Source organism: Rhinopithecus bieti, unplaced genomic scaffold, assembly GCF_001698545.2.
Source record: "Rhinopithecus bieti isolate Rb0 unplaced genomic scaffold, ASM169854v2 scaffold_3041, whole genome shotgun sequence".
NCBI lineage: Eukaryota > Metazoa > Chordata > Mammalia > Primates > Cercopithecidae > Rhinopithecus > Rhinopithecus bieti.
In genome coordinates this window covers 2,849,347-2,869,632 of record NW_016804262.1, presented here as the reverse complement: position 1 = coordinate 2,869,632, position 20,286 = coordinate 2,849,347, and the positions used below count along the sequence as shown (strand labels likewise).

The 20,286-nt window shown below is 38.8% G+C and overlaps 1 protein-coding gene across 1 annotated transcript in view; it reads left to right on the top strand.

Annotated features, from left to right (window-relative positions):
* Positions 1-9,421: 9,421 nt before the first annotated feature.
* DNAJC10 (DnaJ heat shock protein family (Hsp40) member C10) overlaps positions 9,422-20,286 on the top strand; it is a 57,806-nt gene continuing 46,941 nt past the window's right edge. The window contains 6 exon segments of the mRNA XM_017867429.1: positions 9,422-9,970; positions 10,490-10,545; positions 10,816-10,924; positions 11,387-11,736; positions 13,396-13,558; positions 15,288-15,338. Of these exon segments, the coding sequence (XP_017722918.1) occupies positions 11,533-11,736; positions 13,396-13,558; positions 15,288-15,338 (418 nt within the window). The 5' untranslated portion in view covers positions 9,422-9,970; positions 10,490-10,545; positions 10,816-10,924; positions 11,387-11,532.

Sequence of the window (20,286 nt, the reverse complement as noted above, 5' to 3'; positions counted from 1 at the left end):
GACTAACTAATGTTCTATGGCACTGTAGAGTGACTACAGTTAACAATCATTTATTGCATATTTTCAAATAACTAGAAGAGAAGACTTTGAATGTTCCCAACACAAAGAAATAATAAATGTTTAAGGTGATGGATATGCTATTTACCCTGATTTGATCATTACATATTACATATATGTACCAAAATATTACTCTGTACCCCATAAATATGTACAATTATTACATGTTAATTAAAAATACACAATTTCAGACTAGGCTCCCCAGATTCGAATTCCAGTTCTGCCCCCACTAGCTTTGCAATCTGCCCCCATGATTCAATTACCTCCCACCGAGTCCCTCCCACAACATGTGGGAATTTGGGGAGGTACGATTCAAGATGAGATATGGGTGGACACAGCCAAACCATATCAATAGGTTATTATGTTATTATGAAAAAATTCTATGAAAATAATGCCTCTGCTGACTTAAGTAAATGCTGTCACAAATATTTCAGTTAACTGATTTTGGTATTCTTTGTGGACTCCAGATCTACACTGCCTGTATTAGTTTTCACACTGCTCTAAAGAACTTCCCTGAGACTGTGTAATTTATATAGGAAGGAGGTTTAATTGACTCATAGTTCTGCATGGCTGGAAGGTGACGCAGAAGCAAGCACCTTCTTCACAAGCCCATCAGATCTCTGAGAACTCACTATCACAGAATAGCATGGGGGAACCACCCCCCATGATCCAATCACCCCCTACCAGGTCCCTCCCTCAACACATGGGGTTTACAGTTCGAGATGAGATTTGAGTGGGGACACAGAGCCAAACCGTATTACTGCCTGTGTTGGAATCCACCTTCTACCGCTTACTAACAGTGTGACATTGGCGAGTGGCTAAACCTCTCTTTGTGTCAGCTTCTTCATCAGTAAAATTGACTTAATAACAGTATTTACCTCATAGGGCTGTTGTGACAATTAAATGTATTAGTATAACTAAAGTGCTTAAAATAGTATCTGAGAATTATAAAGCAGATGTAAGTTTTGGTTATTTTGATGATCATTATTTCATACTGGTCAAAAAAAACAGGAACCACAGGTTATGTTCCTAAGTCATCTATTTACATTTGAGTGTCTTTAGGCAAGTCACTCATCAATCTTCCTGAGCCTCAGTTTCCTCCCCCATGAATTGAAGGAATAGACTTCATGACCTCAAAGATTGTACCTGGTTCTAAAATTCCAAATCTTTTAAGGAATTCTTTAAAAAAAAAAATTAGAAACACCCATACTTTCCTCTAATTCTCCTCTAAGCACTTCAGCCCCAAATTAAGTCTTTTGGGACAATATTGTTCATATAACTCATTTAACAAATATTTTTACATATCAATTGTTTGTTCTTCACCTACTCCCACCGGGCCAGACATAATAACTTTAGGAACAAAGGTCCACTCTTACTTCTTTGTATATAATAAACATTTATTCTTCATTTCATCCTAATGCATGTATTGAATACATGCCAAGCACTGTTCTAGCTAGGCATTGAAGGAAAGATAAATAAAACCGGATTCCTGATCTCAAAGAATTCAGTATAGTAGACCAACCAATGAAACATAATTATAATATATTGTGATAAATGCAATAGTAAAGGATGGAGTGATCAAATATGCTTAGCTGGAGCTTACAAAATGATTTTTCAGAAGAAGTATGAACTAGATCTTGAAAGATAAGTAGCATTTCTCCAGATGAAACTAAAAAAATGAAACGGTTTCTTTGTAATAACATATCTCATACATATACGATGGTGCTCTTGTATTGAAATTCGATTTATTACACTGAGACTGGCAAGGCCTTGGTTTCCCAAGCAAGTGGACATCCTTCACATCAATTACCTGAAGTAGAGATGTGTCTTCAAACATCTTTCTCTTCCCCATCATGACCAGTTTATCACCAAATCCTAAATATTACTTTCTTTTTGTTTGTTTGTTTGTTTTTGTTTTTGAGACAGAGTCTCACTCTGTTGCCAGGCTGGAGTGCGGTGGTACAATCTTGGCTCACCACAACTTCCGACTCCCTGGTTCAAGCGATTCTCCTGCCTCAGACTCCCGAGTCGTTGGGATTACAGGCACACGCCACCATGCCCAGTTAATTTTTGTATTTTTAGGAGAGATGGGGTTTCACCATTTTGGCCAGGATGGTCTCGATCTCCTGACCTCACGGTCCACCCACCTTGGCCTCCCAAAGTGCTGGGATTACAGGCATGAGCCATCGCGCCTGGCCCATATTACCTTCTACATTTTTTTAATTTTAAAATATTTACTTGACAAATGAAAACTGTATGTATTCAACATATACAACATGATTGAATATATATTCTATACTGATTACCACAGTTGAATGAATTAACACATCTATCACCACTCAGTTACATGTGTGTGTGTGTTGGGGGGGCGGTGAGGACACTTAAAATCTGCTCTCTTACCAAATTATAGGAGACAATATATTATTAACTATAGTCACTAGGCTGTACATTAGATCCCCAGAAGATATTCATCTTACAACTTAAAGTTTGTTCTTTTTGACCACCATTTCTCCATTTCCCCTCCGCTGTATCCCCTGGCAAGCACTGTTCTACTCTCTGCTTCTACGAGTTTTACTTTTTAGATTCTACAGATAAGTAAGATTACACAATGTTTGCCTTTCTGTATTTGGATTATTTCATTTCGTGTATGTAATGTCTTCCATATTTATCTATGTTGTTACAATGGGCAGGGTTTCCTTCTTTTTATGGCTGAATAATATTCCATGGTATATATACCACATTTTCTTTATCTATTCATCTATCAATGGATACTTGTCTTCATACCTTGGCTCTTGTGAATGTTGCTGCAATGAACATGGGTTCCACTTTTTTCTTGAATCTGCTTATTTCTCCACATCTATGCTAACTCTACCCTAGTCCAAGTCATTGTCTCTTACCTGGGCTATTTCAGTAGTATCCTAGCCAGTTTTCCTCTATCTTTTGTTGCTCTCCTCCAACATATTCTTCAAACTTTAGCTAAAACAATTAAATAGTTAAGACCAAAGCCATGAGAAGAGAGGCTGAGCAGTGTCAGAGCCCAACCAGTGTGAGGAGAGTGTTCCTATAAGGCGGAGAGGGTGAGTCACTGTGTATTGGAACCCGTTGAGAATGAGATGTGTATCCCTGCCAGAGAACAGCCTGGAATAGGTTGGAACCTGAGTGGAGTAAACAGAACATCTGCTCAGGTGAGCAGTCCAGTATAAGGTATGGGAACTCAAGTGTGATGAGTGGGGCAATCACACAGGGGAGGAGGAGGAGCATCAGCAGTGGAAGATTGGTTATGTACACATACTCATTCAGTGATCATGAGAACCAGTTTTCTTATTGTCAGAGAGAAGAGCTACACGTATGGAAAGGAAAAACTAAAATAAATCTGACACCTGTGATATTACATTGCAATTGGAAATATTGGTGTAAACTCACAGTTTTATACATATATAAATGTGGAAGTGTATATGTGTGAGTGTGTGTGTGTGTGTGTATATATATATATATATACTCTACCTTGTCCACTGAGAAGACCTGGAAGCAACAGCAGCCCCAAATTATGATGCATGCCTAGCACCTAGATCTTACCATGTAAATACCATTCTTCCAAAGGACCAAGGCTTTTTAGAGAAATGGCTAGTATAATGGCTGAGCCAGGAAAAGTCCTGGATGAGCCTGGAACATCTTATTGTGCACTAAAATAAGCATACCCAAAGAATGATGGGATTGTCAAAAGGACACATAAGCCAGCTTGAAAGAATTCCCATTGGTCAAATCTAGAACTACTTAAACATCCAAATAAATGGTAATAATGGATTTTAACCCATTGAATAAAAATCCATGAATCCATAATAATATAAATTAATGAATAAATTGGAAGTTTGATGAGGAATAGAATATGTTCATAGAGTCTCAAAGTACCTCCTATAAAGCACTTATTAATTACAAAAGGAAAAATGTAACATTGCAGTAGAAAAGCCTCTCAGACATCTCTATAATGAAGCCATCTAAGTTAAAACTACCAACAATGAGACGAATCAAAATTTGGGGCCTGCAATGGATAGAACATAGGGTCAATTCTGTTAGATTCTTCCCAAATACATAACCTAAATCTAATCATGAAGAAACATCAGACAAACTGACACAGAAAGACACCTACAATATAATTGGCCTATATTCTTCACAAACGTCAAAGTCTTAAAAGTCAAGGGAAAACTGAAGAACTGTTTCCAACCCAGGGAGACTGAAATATTAACACACCAAATTGAAACAAGTAGTTGCCAGGTAGATCTTTGTACTGCAAAGATGTTATTGGGACAATTGGCAAGACCTAAACGGGGTCCGAGGATTAGATAGTAGTAAGACATTAATGTTAATTTCTGGATTTTGATGATTCTGTTTTGGTTATGAAGGAGAATGTCCTTGTTTGTAAAAAATATAAACCAGTTTTGGGAGATAATGGGACAAGAAGTTAACAACTTACTCTCAAGTGGTTGAGGAAACAAAATTATTTGTTCTGTACATTTACCATTCTTGTAACTTTGAAATTCTTTTCCTTTTTTTTCTTTTCTTTTTTTTTTTTTTTTTTTTTTTTTTGAGACGGAGTCTTGCTCTGTCACCAAGGCTGGAATGCAGTGGCGCGATCTCAGCTCACTGCAAGCTCCGCCTCCCAGGTTCACGCCATTCTCCTGCCTCAGCCTCCTGAGTAACTGGGACTACAGGTGCCCACCACCACGCCAGGCTAATTTTTTGTATTTTTAGCAGAGACAGGGTTTCACCGTGTTAGCCAGGATGGTCTCAATCTCCTGATCTCATGACCCACCCACCTCGACCTCCCAAAATGCTGGGATTACAGGCATAAGCCACCGCGCCCAGCCCAATTTTTTTAAATTAAAGTAATAATTCAATACTGTAATGACATTCCATTGTTCAAACCCTTCTGTGGCTTCCCATTGCTCGTAGGAAAAGGTCCAAATTCCTTAAAATAAACTACATCTTGTCCCTATTCTTACATTCCCATTTTGTTGACTCTTTCCTTTTGGCTTGCTACATTCTGGTGATCTTTTTGTTCCTTTAACACCCATGTTCTTTTGAAGTATAGGAACTATGCACTTGCTGTTCAATCTGCCTAAAATATTCCCTAATTTTTTGCTATATATGTTAAATTTGTTATTTTTTATTTTTATTTTTGGTAAAACCTTTGACAAATCTTTGCCCCTAGAGTAGATCACAACATCACAACACTATGTATTCTTCCTTCATAATTACAGATTTGTTTGAATAATTGATGTGTCCTCTATTATCCTACTTATTGAGGGTAGAGCTATGTCCTTGCTCACCACAGTAACCCTAATGACTTAGCCAAGAGAACAGTAGACTATTTTAATTAATAAATGAAATGTGCACTTTGGTAGGCTGAGGTGGGCAGATCACCTGAGGTCAGGAGTTCGAGACCAGCCTCACCAATATGACGAAACCCTGTCTCTACTAAAAATACAAAAATTATTTGGGTGTGATGGCATGCACCTGTAATCCCAGCTACTCAGAAGGCTGAGACAGGAGAATCGCTTGAACCCGGGAGGCAGAGGTTGCAGTGAGCCAAGATCACGCCATTGTACTCCAGCCTGGGCAATAAGAGTGAAACGCCACCTCAAAAAATAATAATAACAATAATAAATAAATGAACTGTGTAAGATTAATAAATCCATCTGTGCTCCTGACTCCATCCCTCTCATATCTGTGGCCTCTCTCTTCTGTGGCTTCCACTCAGCTTATAAACTTGCTCAAGTCTTTCCAGGCCTAAAGCATTTCCTCTTTTGAATCCACATCCTCTTCTAGTTACAAGTTTCCTTCCTCCTCTTTTCATCCAAACTTTGAACAGACTATATGTACTTGCTATTGTCCATTTCCTCAGCTCCTAGCCAATCTGTAGTCTACTACAGTCTAACTTCCAGCCTTACCATCCACCAAAATTGTACTTACTAAGGTCCCTATAACCTTCTAATTGCCAGACCTAATTAGCAAGTTGTAGTCAGTATCTTATCTGACTCACTCTAACTTCCTTGATGTTTAGTTCCTTTTGCCCATCTCTGATCATCTCGTTTTTACATCCTGTATGGGTTCTTCTTCTTCAGCCTATTTCTCAAATTAATGTTTATTCATTCAAGAAATATTTATATAGTACCTACTGAGAGGTGACAGCGTGCTGGCAGCCCTCGCTGGCTCTGGGCAACTCCTCGGCCTCAGCGCCCACTCTGGCCGCGCTGGAGGAGCCCTTCAGCCCGCGGCTGCACTGTGAGAGCCCCTCTCTGGGCTGACCCAGGCTGAAGCCGGCTCCCTCTGCTTGCAGGGCGGTGTGGGGGGAGAGGCACAGGCGGGAACCAAGGCTGCACAGGCGGGAACCAAGGCTACGCAAGGCGCTCGCTGGCCAGCAGGACTTCCGGGTGGGCGCGGGCTCTGCCGCCCCGCACTCAAGAGTGGCGGGCGGGCGCCAGCGCCGCCGACCAGGGGCAGCAAGGGGCTTAGTACCCGGGCCAGCAGCTGCAGAGGGTGTGCCAGGTCCCCCAGCAGTGCTGGCCCTCCACTCCCCAAGGGGCAGGGCTCAGGACCTGCAGCCCACCATGCCGGAGCCTCTTCCCTCCTCTTCCTCAGCTGTGGGCTCCTACCTAGGAGCGCCACCCCCTGCACCGAGGCGCCCTGTCCCATCCACCGCCCAAGGGCTGAGGAGTGCGGGCGCTCTGGGCGGGACTAGCGGGCAGTTCCACCTGCAGCCCTGGTGCCGGATCCACTAGGTGAAGCCAGCTGGGCTCTAGGGTCTAGTGGGGTCTTGGAGAATTTTTCTATCTAGCACTCTGTCTAGCTAAAGGATTGTAAACGCACCAATCAGCACTCTGTGTCTAGCTCAGGGTTTGTAAATACACCAGTCAATACTCTGTGTCTAGCCCAAGGTTTGTAAATACACCAATCAGTACTCTGTATCTAGCTAACCTAGTGGGGACTTGGAGAACTTTTCTGTCTAGCACTCCGCCTCTACCTAAAGGATTATAAATGCACCAATCAGCACACTGTGTCTAGCTCAAGGATTGTAAATTCACCAATCAGCACTCTGTCAAAATGGGTCAATCAGCTCTCTATAAAACGGACCAATTAGCTCTCTGTAAAATGGACCAATCAGCTCTCTGTAAAATGGACCAATCAGCAGGATGTGGGTGGGATCAGTCAGATAAGCAAATAAAAAGCAGGCTGCCAAGCCAGCAATGGCAACCCGCTAGGGTCACCTTCCACACTGTGGAAGTTTAATTTTTTTTTTGCTCTTTATGATTAAATCTTGCTGCTGCTCACTCTTTAGGTCCATGCCGCCTTTATGAGCTGTAACACTCACCACAAAGGTCTGCAGCTTCACTCCAGTCAGCAAGACCACAAACCCATCAGAAGGAAGAAGCTCCAGACACATCTGAACATCTGAAGGAACAAACTCTGGACATACCATATTTAAGAACTGTAACACTCACTGTGAGGGCCCGTGGCTACATTTTTTAAGTCAGCAAGACCAAGAACCCACCAATTCCGGACACACTACCATATAGTAAGAGCAGCTAGAAACATAACAGTAAACAACATAACAGTAAATAAAATGAACAAAAATCCACTTTCATGAAGCTTAAAAAAATCTTTTCCCGTGTGTGCTTTCATTCTTGATGTTAAAATTCCCCAAGGTTTTAATCCTTGGTCCACAACTTTACTTATTCTGCACACTTTCTTTGGGTGATCTGATGATTTTTCTCCTTTTTCTCCAATCTAGACATTACCCATGAGTTTCATGCAGGATATATTCACTAAAATATGATCTAGGAACCTTGAACGAGGCATGTCCAAGTCAGAAGAACCCTTTATCTTTTCCCTAAGCAGATCTTCAGTCAGTGGGTAGTATTCAACAATGTGAAATCAGAAGTTAACCTTAAATCTTTCCTTTATTTCCCATATCCAGCCAATCACCATCTCTTCCTTTTTTTTTTTTTTTTTTTTTAATTCAAGACAAAGTCTTGCTCTGTCACTCAGGCTGAAGTACAGTGATGTGATCTTGGCTCACTGCAACCTCCACCTCCCAGGTTCAAGCGATTCTCTTGACTCCCAAGTAGTTGGGATTACAGGGGTGCGCCACCATGCCCAGCTTATTTTTGTATTTTTAGTAGAGATGGGGTTTCACCATGTTGGCCAGGCTGGTCTCGACCTCTTGACCTCAAGTGATCCACGCGCCTCGGCCTCCCAAAGTTCTGAGATTACAAGCGTGAGCCACTACGCCTGGCCCACCACCTCTTAAAGCATTTACCCTATTTGTCTAACATTCTCTTGTTCTTTCTCCAGTTTGTATGCTTTGCATCCTCTCTCCAATAGCTGCCAGGATGATCTAAAATACAGTCTCAGTCTCTTTTTTAAAAGCTTCATCATCACCTGAGAGGTAGAAATCTATACCTTCATCTTGGCATAAAAACCTGTCTGTGATCTGGTCCCTGCTTCATCTTCCAGTTTTCTGTTTTTCAATTTAAGATTTTGTTACAGTGTGTAACAAAATGGTTACACACTGTGTCATAATGCTTAACATCATAGTCCCTGAAGCCAGGTTGCTTAGATGTGAATAACAGTTCTCAAATATTTGCCTCTGTTTCCTCAAATGGGAAATAGGTACAATAGCCACTATCTTGTAAGATTATTTGGAAGACTAAATGAGTTACTACATGTGTGCTTAGACCAGTTCCTGAGACACATTAACTACTATTACATCACGCTGCTTCTAACACTTTTGCCTTTGTTCATTCTACTTCCTCTTCTTTCCTACCACATATTAGCTTAGTCACAGATCCTGTATGGTCTTCCAAGTTTTTAGAAGCTGACACTTGATTTACTCCCCCTGAAACTGTTACCAATCACAACTTATTTCATGTTAGGGTTGATGTTATAAGCAGGTATCCTCTAGACTCGGTTTTCTCTTTTAAAAATAGAAAATGTAGTAAATATACACTTCAGTTGTTATATTGCTGTGGGACAAAATGCAGTTTCTGTACCATTGCAGTAGGATGTCAAGGTAAGAGAGGAGAACACGGATAACTCCCCAGTTTCTAGCTTGTATGACTCAGAATCCAGAAAATATTGTAGAAGTCTCAAATGCTTGTTGATACACACGCTTACACAAAATTGTAAATATTTTAATTTCCTTCAAGTTTCCTACTGCTTCTTCGGTCCGCTAGCCTGATACTGCAAGCAGGGTCGCTTCAAGCAAGTTCTTTCTCCGCCAAATTTCGCCTTTCGGCCTCACTCACCCATCACCCAAACAAATCCTCCAAAGCTCCGTTTTCCCTTAAAAGAGTCTCAGGGAAGTCAACCCCAAAACCCGCCCTCTGGGTTTCCCCGTCACCCTGGCAACGGAAGCAGGAAGAGGCGGGATTCGCCATCCACCGTCCCCGCCCAAGGGAGGCACCAGCCGCATTGGTGAGGGGGCGCGGGCGGCTTGGCCTGTGCACTTCCCTCAGCTCCGGGTTGGAGCCGGAGCCGGAGCCGGATCCCGCGCACGCGGCCACGTCAACCTAAACTTACACCGCCCTCTCCACCCCACTGCCGCCGCCGCGCCGGCTAGGCCCGCAGCGAGTCTCCCAGGCAGCGTCCTCCACGCCTTTCCCACAATGCTCCGCGCCAGGCCCCGCCCCGACTCGCGTTGGAGACCGGCGCGTGAGGAGCTGACCGGTGCCGGCCGCGCGCTAGTAGTGGCCAGTGGGGCTGGACCTTCCCCATCCCGTGCGCGCGGCTGGGCCGTCGGAGAGTGCGTGTGCTTCCCTCCCGCACGCGGTGCTTGGGCTCGGCCAGGCGGGGTCCGCCGCCAGGGTTTGAGGATGGGGGAGTAGCTGCAAGGAAGCGACCCCGCGATGGCAAGGTGGGCATGGGCCCGGGGCCAGGGCTTTGCTGGAGCCGGTGGTGGCCGGGGCCCTCCGGTCAGGGAGGGGCGGAATGGCTGAGCGCCTGAACCCCCCTTCCTCTGCGCTCCTATGACCTGGGTGTTGTGTTCTCGCTCCCCACTTTCCTCCTCACTGTTATCCACACCACCCTTTCTCTGCCCAGTGGTTCCCTCTCAGTTACTTACACTTTCTGCCTGAGTCCGACCTGAGACTTCAGACACCAGCGACTCCTGACAGCCCTGTTCCTCCGTGTCTCCATCTTTCCCCGTCTCCCCTGTCCCACTCCGCAGTGATGGCAGAGCGCGAAAGCTTTAGCCTTGCATTTACCTGGCGCTTCCACCTGCCCAGTAGCTCGGGCCACGGGCAGTTCGGTCACCCCCACGCTAAGAACAACCCCTGGGCGAGAAAGGGTTGATTGAGACTATGGCCTCTCTTTTTCTGATGGTTGTTTTCTTGTTTGGATACTTGTTAATCTCTACATCATTATATTTTCAAAGGTATATTTTGTGGAATGAAAAGGAAGTATTAGAAATGAACTGAAGATCATTCACAGGTAAAGAGAAGAATTTAAAATAGACATTTAGGATTAGATGAAAAACAGAGAAATGAGGTGCAAGGAGTAGATTTTTCAAAGCATTAGGAGATCTTTGGAACTAAAATATAGTGGTTGAAATGTGATATGATGAAGTAATGATTGTTTTTGCCCTGCAGAGAGTATGTCTAACCTGTTCCCTTCTCTTTTGTTTTTTGTTTTACTTACACCAAACATGAACTTTGCAATAAAATTACACCGGTAACTTACAATTATTTTCTACTCTTTTAGAAAATGGCCTCTGCTTAAATTCAATATAAGCACCTGAGAAAACTCCGGGAAAAAGATCGACTGCTGTGTAGATTGTCTATTATAACAATATACTTCACTGCCATTTCTGGTAGGGTTATATGAAAAATAAAGAACCCTATATTTCCTTCTAGTCCCTCACAAGGACATTTCCTACAAGTGAATTCTGCTGAAAATGAAAATTAGACAGCTTTAGGGGGTAAAGAAGTAGCTAAAAGGAAGAACTATTAAAGGCAAAGCTAAAACTGAGTAGAAAGAGGAAGGACATGTAGCTTATTGCCACCTTTGTGTTCTGGTGCTCGTCAGAGGTCTTTTCTCAATGTATAAATTCCTGAGTGTGTGTTCTAGCTAGTTACTACCACTCATGACCTTTTATCTGCTATCTTCAGTGATTTCACAAATCTAACTACATGAACGTAGAAAGAACGTGGGGCATTCACACTGATTTGCCATTTAATCGAGATTGTATTGCTGACCATGTTCTTTGATAAATACATTGTGCTATTATTGTTTAGTTCAAAATGTATTTTAACTGCCTGCTTTTCTTTCTTAGATTAATATTTTTGGGGACAGATTTGTGATGCTTGATTCACCCTTGAAGTAATGTGGACAGAAGTTCTCAAATTTGCATATTACATCAACTAGAACCAGCAGTGAATCCTAATGTTCACTTAAATAAAAACTTGCATAAGAAGGAGAATGGGAGTCTGGTTAAATAAAGATGACTATATCAGAGACTTGAAAAGGATCATTCTCTGTTTTCTGATAGTGTATATGGCCATTTTAGTGGGCACCGATCAGGATTTTTACAGTTTACTTGGAGTATCCAAAACTGCAAGTAGTAGAGAAATAAGACAAGCTTTCAAGAAATTGGCATTGAAGTTACATCCTGATAAAAACCCGGTAGGTAAACGTTTGTTTTAAAATATTTGATTTTATTTTAGTACATTTTGATATTTATTTAAATTGCTTTAAATGATCAAATGCTTAAGAATAATCACATGTCAAAATTATAATTCAACTTGTATGCTAGAAACAAAAGCACCAAAATGTTATGGATTATTTTGGATTATTTAGGAATGTCAGCACCAAAAATTCAGTTCCCTCTTAATTTGTGGACGAATTTCCAACAATTCTGTTGAAGACATTAACCCCAAAACAAACGATAATATCCATGAAGTAGTTGAAGTAGTTTTCTTATTAAAGTAGGTTAAGATCAAGTATTTTAGAACAGTTGCAAAAAATATTTTTTTAAAACTCAAGAGGGTATGACTTGCTAAAAATAGAAGTAGTAGCTAATAATAGCATGTTTTAACTTTGACTGTTTTCTTCCATGCACAAGTCCACAAACCAGTTAGAAAGTTTTATAAATTAATACTTGAGAGCAGCTGAATATAATGCCAGTCATAAATATTTATGTACCAATAACGTAAATCTTTCAAAACTAAATTCATTTGAATTTTATGGTGTTTTATAATTAATTGGTAATGAGATTTACTTCAATCATGAACAAGAGAAGATTGTAGTTATAATTTTTTTAGGTAGAAGTTTAAAATGGATTATTTCTTGCATAAGCTGAGCAAGAAAACAATTTTCTTTAAAACCTTCTTTAGTTGATTATTTTCTGAGATCCACATAGTTTTTTTTGTTTTTCTTTAAATTTCAATAATGATTTTAAGTTTCATATAAAAGATAGTAGATTTCTTCTATCCATCCAGTATTATTTAAATGAAAGCATCTTCAGAGATAAATTTTATGAAGATGAAAAAGGAAACATTTCCAATCCAATTTTGGATTGTTTTTTTTTTTTTTTTTTTTTTTTTTTTTGAGACAGGTTCTCACTCTCTTGACCAGACTGGAGTGCAGTGACGCCATCTCGGCTTAGTGCAACTTCTGCCTCCCAGGCTTAAGCGATTCCCCTGCTTCACCCTCCCAAGTAGCTGGGATTACAGTCGTGCGTCACTACTGCCCAGCTAGTTTTTGTGTTTTTAGTAGAAATGGGGATCTCACCATGTTGGCCAGGCTGGTCTCGATCTCCTGACCTCAAATGATCCACCCTCCTCGGCCTCCCAAAGTAGTGGAATCAGTTTTGGGGTGTTTTCTGATATTGGCTTTTATGTAATTATTTGATGGATTGGGACACATCCTTTTTTAATAAGTTGATCTTGCCTTAAATAGAAAAATAACCTATAAATGTATTGATTTATAATTGTTATGGGAGCAATAAATATGAAATTAAGAGTTTCAACAGGCTTATTAGTTTCACTCAGCTGCATTTTTTAGGAAAAATAACTTACATGGTCTGATAACGTTTGTCAACCTTTTCAAGAGTCAATTATTATTTCATTACTTTTGTTACTTTTTTTTTTTTTGAAGATTATAGTTTCTCAAAAAATACTTCATTTCAACCCATGGTAACTCATGTCATGTTGTATTACCCCTCCTCATGTTGGTATGTGGTCTCCCAGAAGTCACTAGATTAATTAAACCTACATATATTTTTTGAAGAAACTTGGATTGTGTATCTGAAATAATTGTATTATATCTAATATTTTTTACCAGAATAACCCGAATGCACATGGTGATTTTTTAAAAATAAATAGAGCATATGAAGTACTCAAAGATGAAGATCTACGGAAAAAGTATGACAAATATGGAGAAAAGGGACTTGAGGATAATCAAGGTGGCCAGTATGAAAGCTGGAACTATTATCGTTATGATTTTGGTAAGGTGATACGATATTACTTATGAAATGTTTTTTATCTGAGTAAAAGAAAAGTGAATTCTGTTTCACCACTTAGGTTATATATTTAATATGTGTCACTTTGATTAGCTCCTTTTAATTTGCTGTGGAGTGAAATTTAAAAGGAAAGTCAGTGGGTATACAGAGATGATCTGTACAGATATGAAGTTGTATTGGTCAAATCTTGTTAAATACTTTTAAAATAAGGATTGTTATTTAATAAAAAATACGCATTCATGGACTGCATAATGACATTTCACTTAGCAATGGATTATATGTAGGAAATTGGTCCCATGAAATTATAATACCATATTTTTACTGTACCTTTTCTATGTTTAAATACAAAGATACCATTGTGTTACAGTTGCCTACAGTATTCAGCAGTAACATGCTGTACAGGTTTGTAGCCTAGGTGTGTAGTAAGGTATGCTATCTAGGTTTGCGTAAGTACACTGTGTGATGTTTTTGCAACAGAATTCCCTAACAACATATTTCTCAGAATGTGTCCCCGTTAGTAAGTGATGTATGACTATATATTTGTATTAGGGGTAGTTAAATATTTCTTTCAGTATTTTTTAGTATTGAGTAATATTTCTTTCAATATATTTTAGAGCATCATATTTTCCAAGAAAGGCTAAACTTTAATAATGATCTCTTCAACAGAAATGCTATCCTTCTCATATGGAACCCTTATTGATGTTTTAAGGTGTTTTGGCCTTCGGTTGACATTAAGGTCAATACCTTGAAACATTATCAATAAAGATTCCATATGAGAAGGATGAAAGGTGTTCTTTTTCTTAAACATGAAGGAAAAAATAAGGTGGAAGGAGGAAACAAAGTAAAGGAACCAAGGAAGAAAGAATGTAAACACACAGTATTTTAAATTTATATCTGAAGGATTTGCTTTTAGTAAATATAAATTTTCTTTTCAAAATAGTATTTTCAAGTATATTCTCTACACCTTGATAGTCTATATCAAGAGTTAGCAGACTACGTTTCATAGGCCAAATCTGGCTTGCCATTTGCTTTTATAAATAAAGTTTTATTGGAATGCAATTACATTCATTTGTGTACATAACATATATGACTTCTTTCACAGTTTGAGAGCAGAGTTGAGAAGTTGTGATAGAAGCCATACATCCCACAAAGCCTAAAAAAGTTATATTTACTAAATATTTGTGTCTGCCTCTGCAGATATTCTAAACTTTTTAGCAGAAGATATTCTAACATGATACCATGTATTAAAAACCATATAATCTGAAAACTGAATGAGGTCTGTAGTCTAGTTAACAGTGTACCACTCTCAATTTCCTGGTTTTTGATATTGTACTGTAGGTAATTAACATGTCGCCATTAGAGGAAGGTGAGTAAAAAGTACATAAGAGTCTATATTTTGCACCTTCCTGAATCCAATTATTTTTAAAAACATAATATAAATTTTCTATGGAGATGAAATTTTGTGAATATTAGGAACTACCACACACACACCTATGAGAGTCTGTATCAAAATTCTAGTATCTTTAGATCACCCTAAATATATTGATAGTATTATTTACTTTTTTTTCACTTAGGTTGTTGCATATTCTCTAAGTTTGAGGTTTAATATAGTAGTTTGATTTTTTTTGATGATTAAAACGAGTAATCTATTTTTATGTGGCAATTTATATAGTGAAGTTTTGATTTTAGAATTTTTATATACTTTTAAAATTAGGTATTTATGATGATGATCCTGAAATCATAACATTGGAAAGAAGAGAATTTGGTAAGTTTGTGGGCTTAAGGTTTTATGAAACTTAATACAAGTTCGATCTCATCTGAAACTCTTGGGGATATATATGTTTGAAATTTAGAAATCTTTTGGATTCTTGAACAGTAATAATGTAATATACTGTATATTAAATATTTCTAGCAGAATGTGGGGAAGTGTACCATAATAAAAACATTAATATTTCTTTAGCAAAATGTGTGAGTATATACTAAATAAAAGAAATTTAAAAATCAGTTCAGATCAGGTTTGGATGCCAAGTGAGCTTGCTACAAACTTACAGCATATTTCTTAGAGCTTTTGATTTAGAGTTTTGATAAAAGTATAGTTATTTTGGAAGTAGATTTAATTTGGCAACTTGTGTGAAATGCCCATAAAAATACAGTTCTGCATTTTCCATTGCATTTAAGAAAATTGTATACCAGAATAGATTCTTATACTTTCATTCCTTTGTACAGTAATAATAGGTTTATTTTTTATACTTCAAAGCAATAAATTATACTTCAAATTTCAATTTTATATTACTCTATCATAATTGCATTTAATTTGGAAAACTAAAATACGGACGGGCGCAGTGGCTTACACCTGTAATCCCAGCACTTTGGGAGGCCAAGGCGGGCGGATCACTTGAGATCAGGAGTTAGAAACCAGCCTACTCAACATGGGGAAAACCCATCTCTACTAAAAATACAAAAATTAGCTGGGCGTAGTGACACCCACCTATAATCCCAGCTACTTGGGAGGCTGAGGCACAAGAATCGCGTGAATCTGGGAGTCGGAGGTTGCAGTGAGCCACGATGGCACCACAAAAAAAAAGAAAACTAAAGTAGCCTACCAGTCACAAAAAATACATATAAATCTATATAATGTTTTTCATATATTATTATCGTTGAAAATTTATTACAGCTACTTGATTTTATACAGTTCGTTCCTTCTAAGCAAGGGTGGCTTTTTTTGTTTTTTTTTTTTGAGACGGAGTCTTGCTTTGTCGCCCAGACCAGAGCGCAGTGGCACAAATTTGGCTCACTGCAACCTCTGCCCCCTGGGTTCAAGCGATTCTCCTGCCTCAGCCTCCCGAGTAGCTGGGATTGCAGGTGCCCACTACCATGCCCACCTAATTTTTGTATTTTTAGTAGAGACATGGTTTCACCATGTTGGCCAGGCTGGTCTCGAACTCCTGACCTCAGGCGATCCATCCACCTTGGCCTCCCAAAGTGCCAGGATTACAGGCATGAGCCACCACGCCTGGCGAAGAGTGGCATTTTAATCTTAATTTCTACATCATGCTGGTAAGCTCCACATATAAAATAGCTGTTCAATGTGTTACTTTGTCAAAAGCCTTCTACAAGAACACTTGAACATGTTCTAAGTGAATAGAAAAATATATCTTTCCTATATTCTGCAAATAAAATAAGACAATTTGATTCATTTGCATTGTTAATAGATTAATGCTCATGTCACAAGCTGGTAGAATCATAACTCTGTTGTGTGAGTTATATAAACCTATACCTGTTCCTGTGTGGTTTTTATTGTCTCTCATCTCCCAATACATCAGTAAGTGTTTTGTGAACCAGTGAGTCAGAAACACATTGGAATTACAGGTAGAGGAACTGAACAAAACTTGCAAGCTTACTAATCCATGAGTCTACCTAGAATGAGACTTCACTGATAATTATATTGTATATGGGTTCATGCTTTTTCAGATGTGTCACTATGCAGAAAAGCTTAAGAACTGCTAATAGTTCATATAGAACCCTAAATGGTAGTTCAAGATAAATTGCAGCCACAAAACTTCAGAGATAATTCATAAATAATGAACCTTGCTTGATGAGAGGAATGAGCAGGAGCATTGTTGTGATAGAGAAGGACCCTCTAGCAAAGCTTTCCCAGGCATTTTTCTGCTAAGCAGATGGTATCATTTCTGACTCTCTAGAAAGTCAACAAGCAAATGCCTTCTAAGCTCTTCTATTATATTTAGCATAGGTTAAGTAGGTTTAGTCAATTCTGACAGCTACTTTAAACTCTGAAAGAATAAAATAAGAGACCTACATAATATAGTAAGGATTGTGGGGATTAAATGTAATCTAAGGCCTAAGTAAGACATTACCTTGGAAAATCATTTTGTTTGAAAAGATTGAGTTTTTTTTTTAACAATTCAAAACATTAATATTTACTAAAATTATGGATTTGAACAACATGTAGTATCTAGCCAATAGTACATTTTATATTTTATCTGTAAAATGACCTGATGCAAGTTACAAATTTTACTCACTTAAAAAATTTAACATTGTAAAAATGAGCTTTCACATTCAAGATAAAAAGACGAGGATAATTTGCTTTGGGTTAAAGGATTTCCATATAATTCCATGTTAAAATTAGTTATTATTTTAAAATAAAAATTTCAGAAATTACCATAACACATTAAGTCATACATGGTATTCTAAATATGTGCAATTAATTCAGACTAATTAGAAACAGGTGCAGGACTCAGCGTTCACCTACATTTCAAGTATAAGATAGACCTGTGGGAAAACAGTTCATCTGTACATTACAGGCAAAGTAATTAGACTTTACTTTCCTAACAGAAGCTATTAACTATAGTTTTATGTGTATTAACAGACAATACCTGTAGTCGTATAGTTTAGAAGTGGAACGTTGCATTTTGAAATGTAATTCTATTCTGGGTCACTGTTAAGCACAACATCCCATTGAGCTGTGATGATACAGTATGAAAAATATTTTAACTTTATTCTTATTACTCAGCAATCAGTGGAACCTTGGCAAATATGAGAAGTGCTCCATGAAGACAAAGTACAAGTATACCTCATTTTATTAGACTTTGCTTTATTGCACTTCACAGATAATGCCTTTTTCTTTCTTTTTTTTTTTTACAAATTGAAGGTCTTTAGCAAAACCCTATATCAGGCAAGTCTGTCAGCTCAACATGTTTCCAATAGCATGTGCTCACTTCATGTTTCTGTGTCACATTTTGGTATCCAAACTTTTTCACTATTATTCTGTCTGTTACGATGATCTCAGTCAGTGATCTTTGATGTTACTATTGTAATCATTTTGGAGTGTGCCCATAGGATGGCAGACTTAATGTTTGTGTCTATTCTGACTGCTCCCTCCTCCTTCTCCCTTTTCTCTCCCTCTTCTTGGGCCTCCCTACTCCCTGAGATAAAACATTACTGAAATTAAGCCAATTAATAACTACAGTGACCTCTAAGTGTTCAAGTGGAAGAGAAGCATGTCTCTCATTTTAAATCAGAAGCTAGAAATGGTTAAGCTTAGTGCGGGAGGCATATCAAAACCCAAGATAGGCTAAAAGGCCTCTTTTGCTCGTTAAATTTATAAATGCAACATAGAAAGTAAACGTGCTACTCCAGTGAACACGCTAATGATAAGAACACAAAACAGCCATATTGCTAACGTGGAGATTGTCTTAGTGGTCTGGGCAGACGAGATGATCCACAACATCCCGTTAGCAAAAGCCTAACCAAAGAAAGGCCTAATTCTTTCCAATTTTTTGGAGGCTGAGAGAGATGAGGAAGCTGCAGAAAAAAGTTTGAAGCTAGAAGAGGTTGGTTCATGAGGTTTAAAGAAAGTAGCCATCTCCATAACATCAAAATACAAGATGAAGCAGCAAGTGCTGACATAGAAGCTGCAGCAAGTTTTCCAGAAGATCTACCTAAGATCATTGATGAAGATGGCTATACTAAACAACAAATTCTCAGTGTAAATGAGACAGCCTTCCATTGGAAGATGCTATCTGGGACTTTCATAGCTAGACAGAAGTCAATGCCAAGCTTCAACGGATGGGCTGACTCTTGTTAGGGGCCAGTGCAGTTGGTAACCTTAAGTTGAAACCAGTGCTCATTTTACGAAAAACCATTAAGAATTAGGCTAAATCGGCTCTGCTCTGTAAATGTAACAACAAAGCCTGGATGACAGCACATTATTTTATGAATATTTTAAGCTTTCCGTTGAGACGTACTACACAGAAAAAAAGATTTCTTTGGAAATATTAGTACTCATTGACAGTGCACCTAGTTACCCAAGAGCTCTGATGGAGATGTACAAAGAGAATAATGTTTTTTCCCATGCCTGTTAACACAGTATCCATTCTGCAGCCCATAGATCAAGGAGTAATTTCGACTTTCAAGTCATACTCTCTAAGAAATACATTTCACAAGACTCTACCTGTCATAGATAGTGATTCCTCTGATGGATCCAGGCAAAGTAAATTGGAAACCTTCTAGAAAGGAGTTGCCATTCTAGTGTCATTAAGAACATCTGTGATTCATGGAAGGAGGTCAAAATATCAGTGTTACAGGCATTGGGAAGAAAGTCATTCCAACCTTCATGGATGACTTTGAGGGGTTCAAGGCTTCAGTGGAGGAAGTAACTGCAGATGTGATAGAAATAGCAAGAGAACTGGAGCCTGATTATGTGACTGAATTACTGCAATCTCATCATAAAATGTGGGGCGGTGAGGAGTTGCCTCTTACAGATGACCAGAGAAAGTGGTTTCCTGAGATGGAACCTACTCCTGGTGAAGGTCCTGTAAACAATGTTGATATGACAACAAAGGATTTAGAATATTACATAAACTTGGTTGATAAAGCAGCAACAGGGTGTTTGAGGCCAATTTTGACTCCAATTTTGAAAGAAGTTCTGTGGGTCAAATGCTATCAAACAGCATTGCATGCTTCAGAGAAAATCTTTCAGGAAAGGAAACATCAGTCAATGTGGCAAACTTCTTTGTCTCATTTTAAGAAACTGCCACAGCCACCCCAACTTTAACCACCACCATGATCAGTCAGCACCCATCAACATGACATGCATGACTTGCTGAAAGGCTCAAATGACTGTTAATGTTAGCATTTTTTACCAATAAAGTTATTTTTTGTTCCTTGGTTTGTTTGGGTTTTTTTTTTTTTTT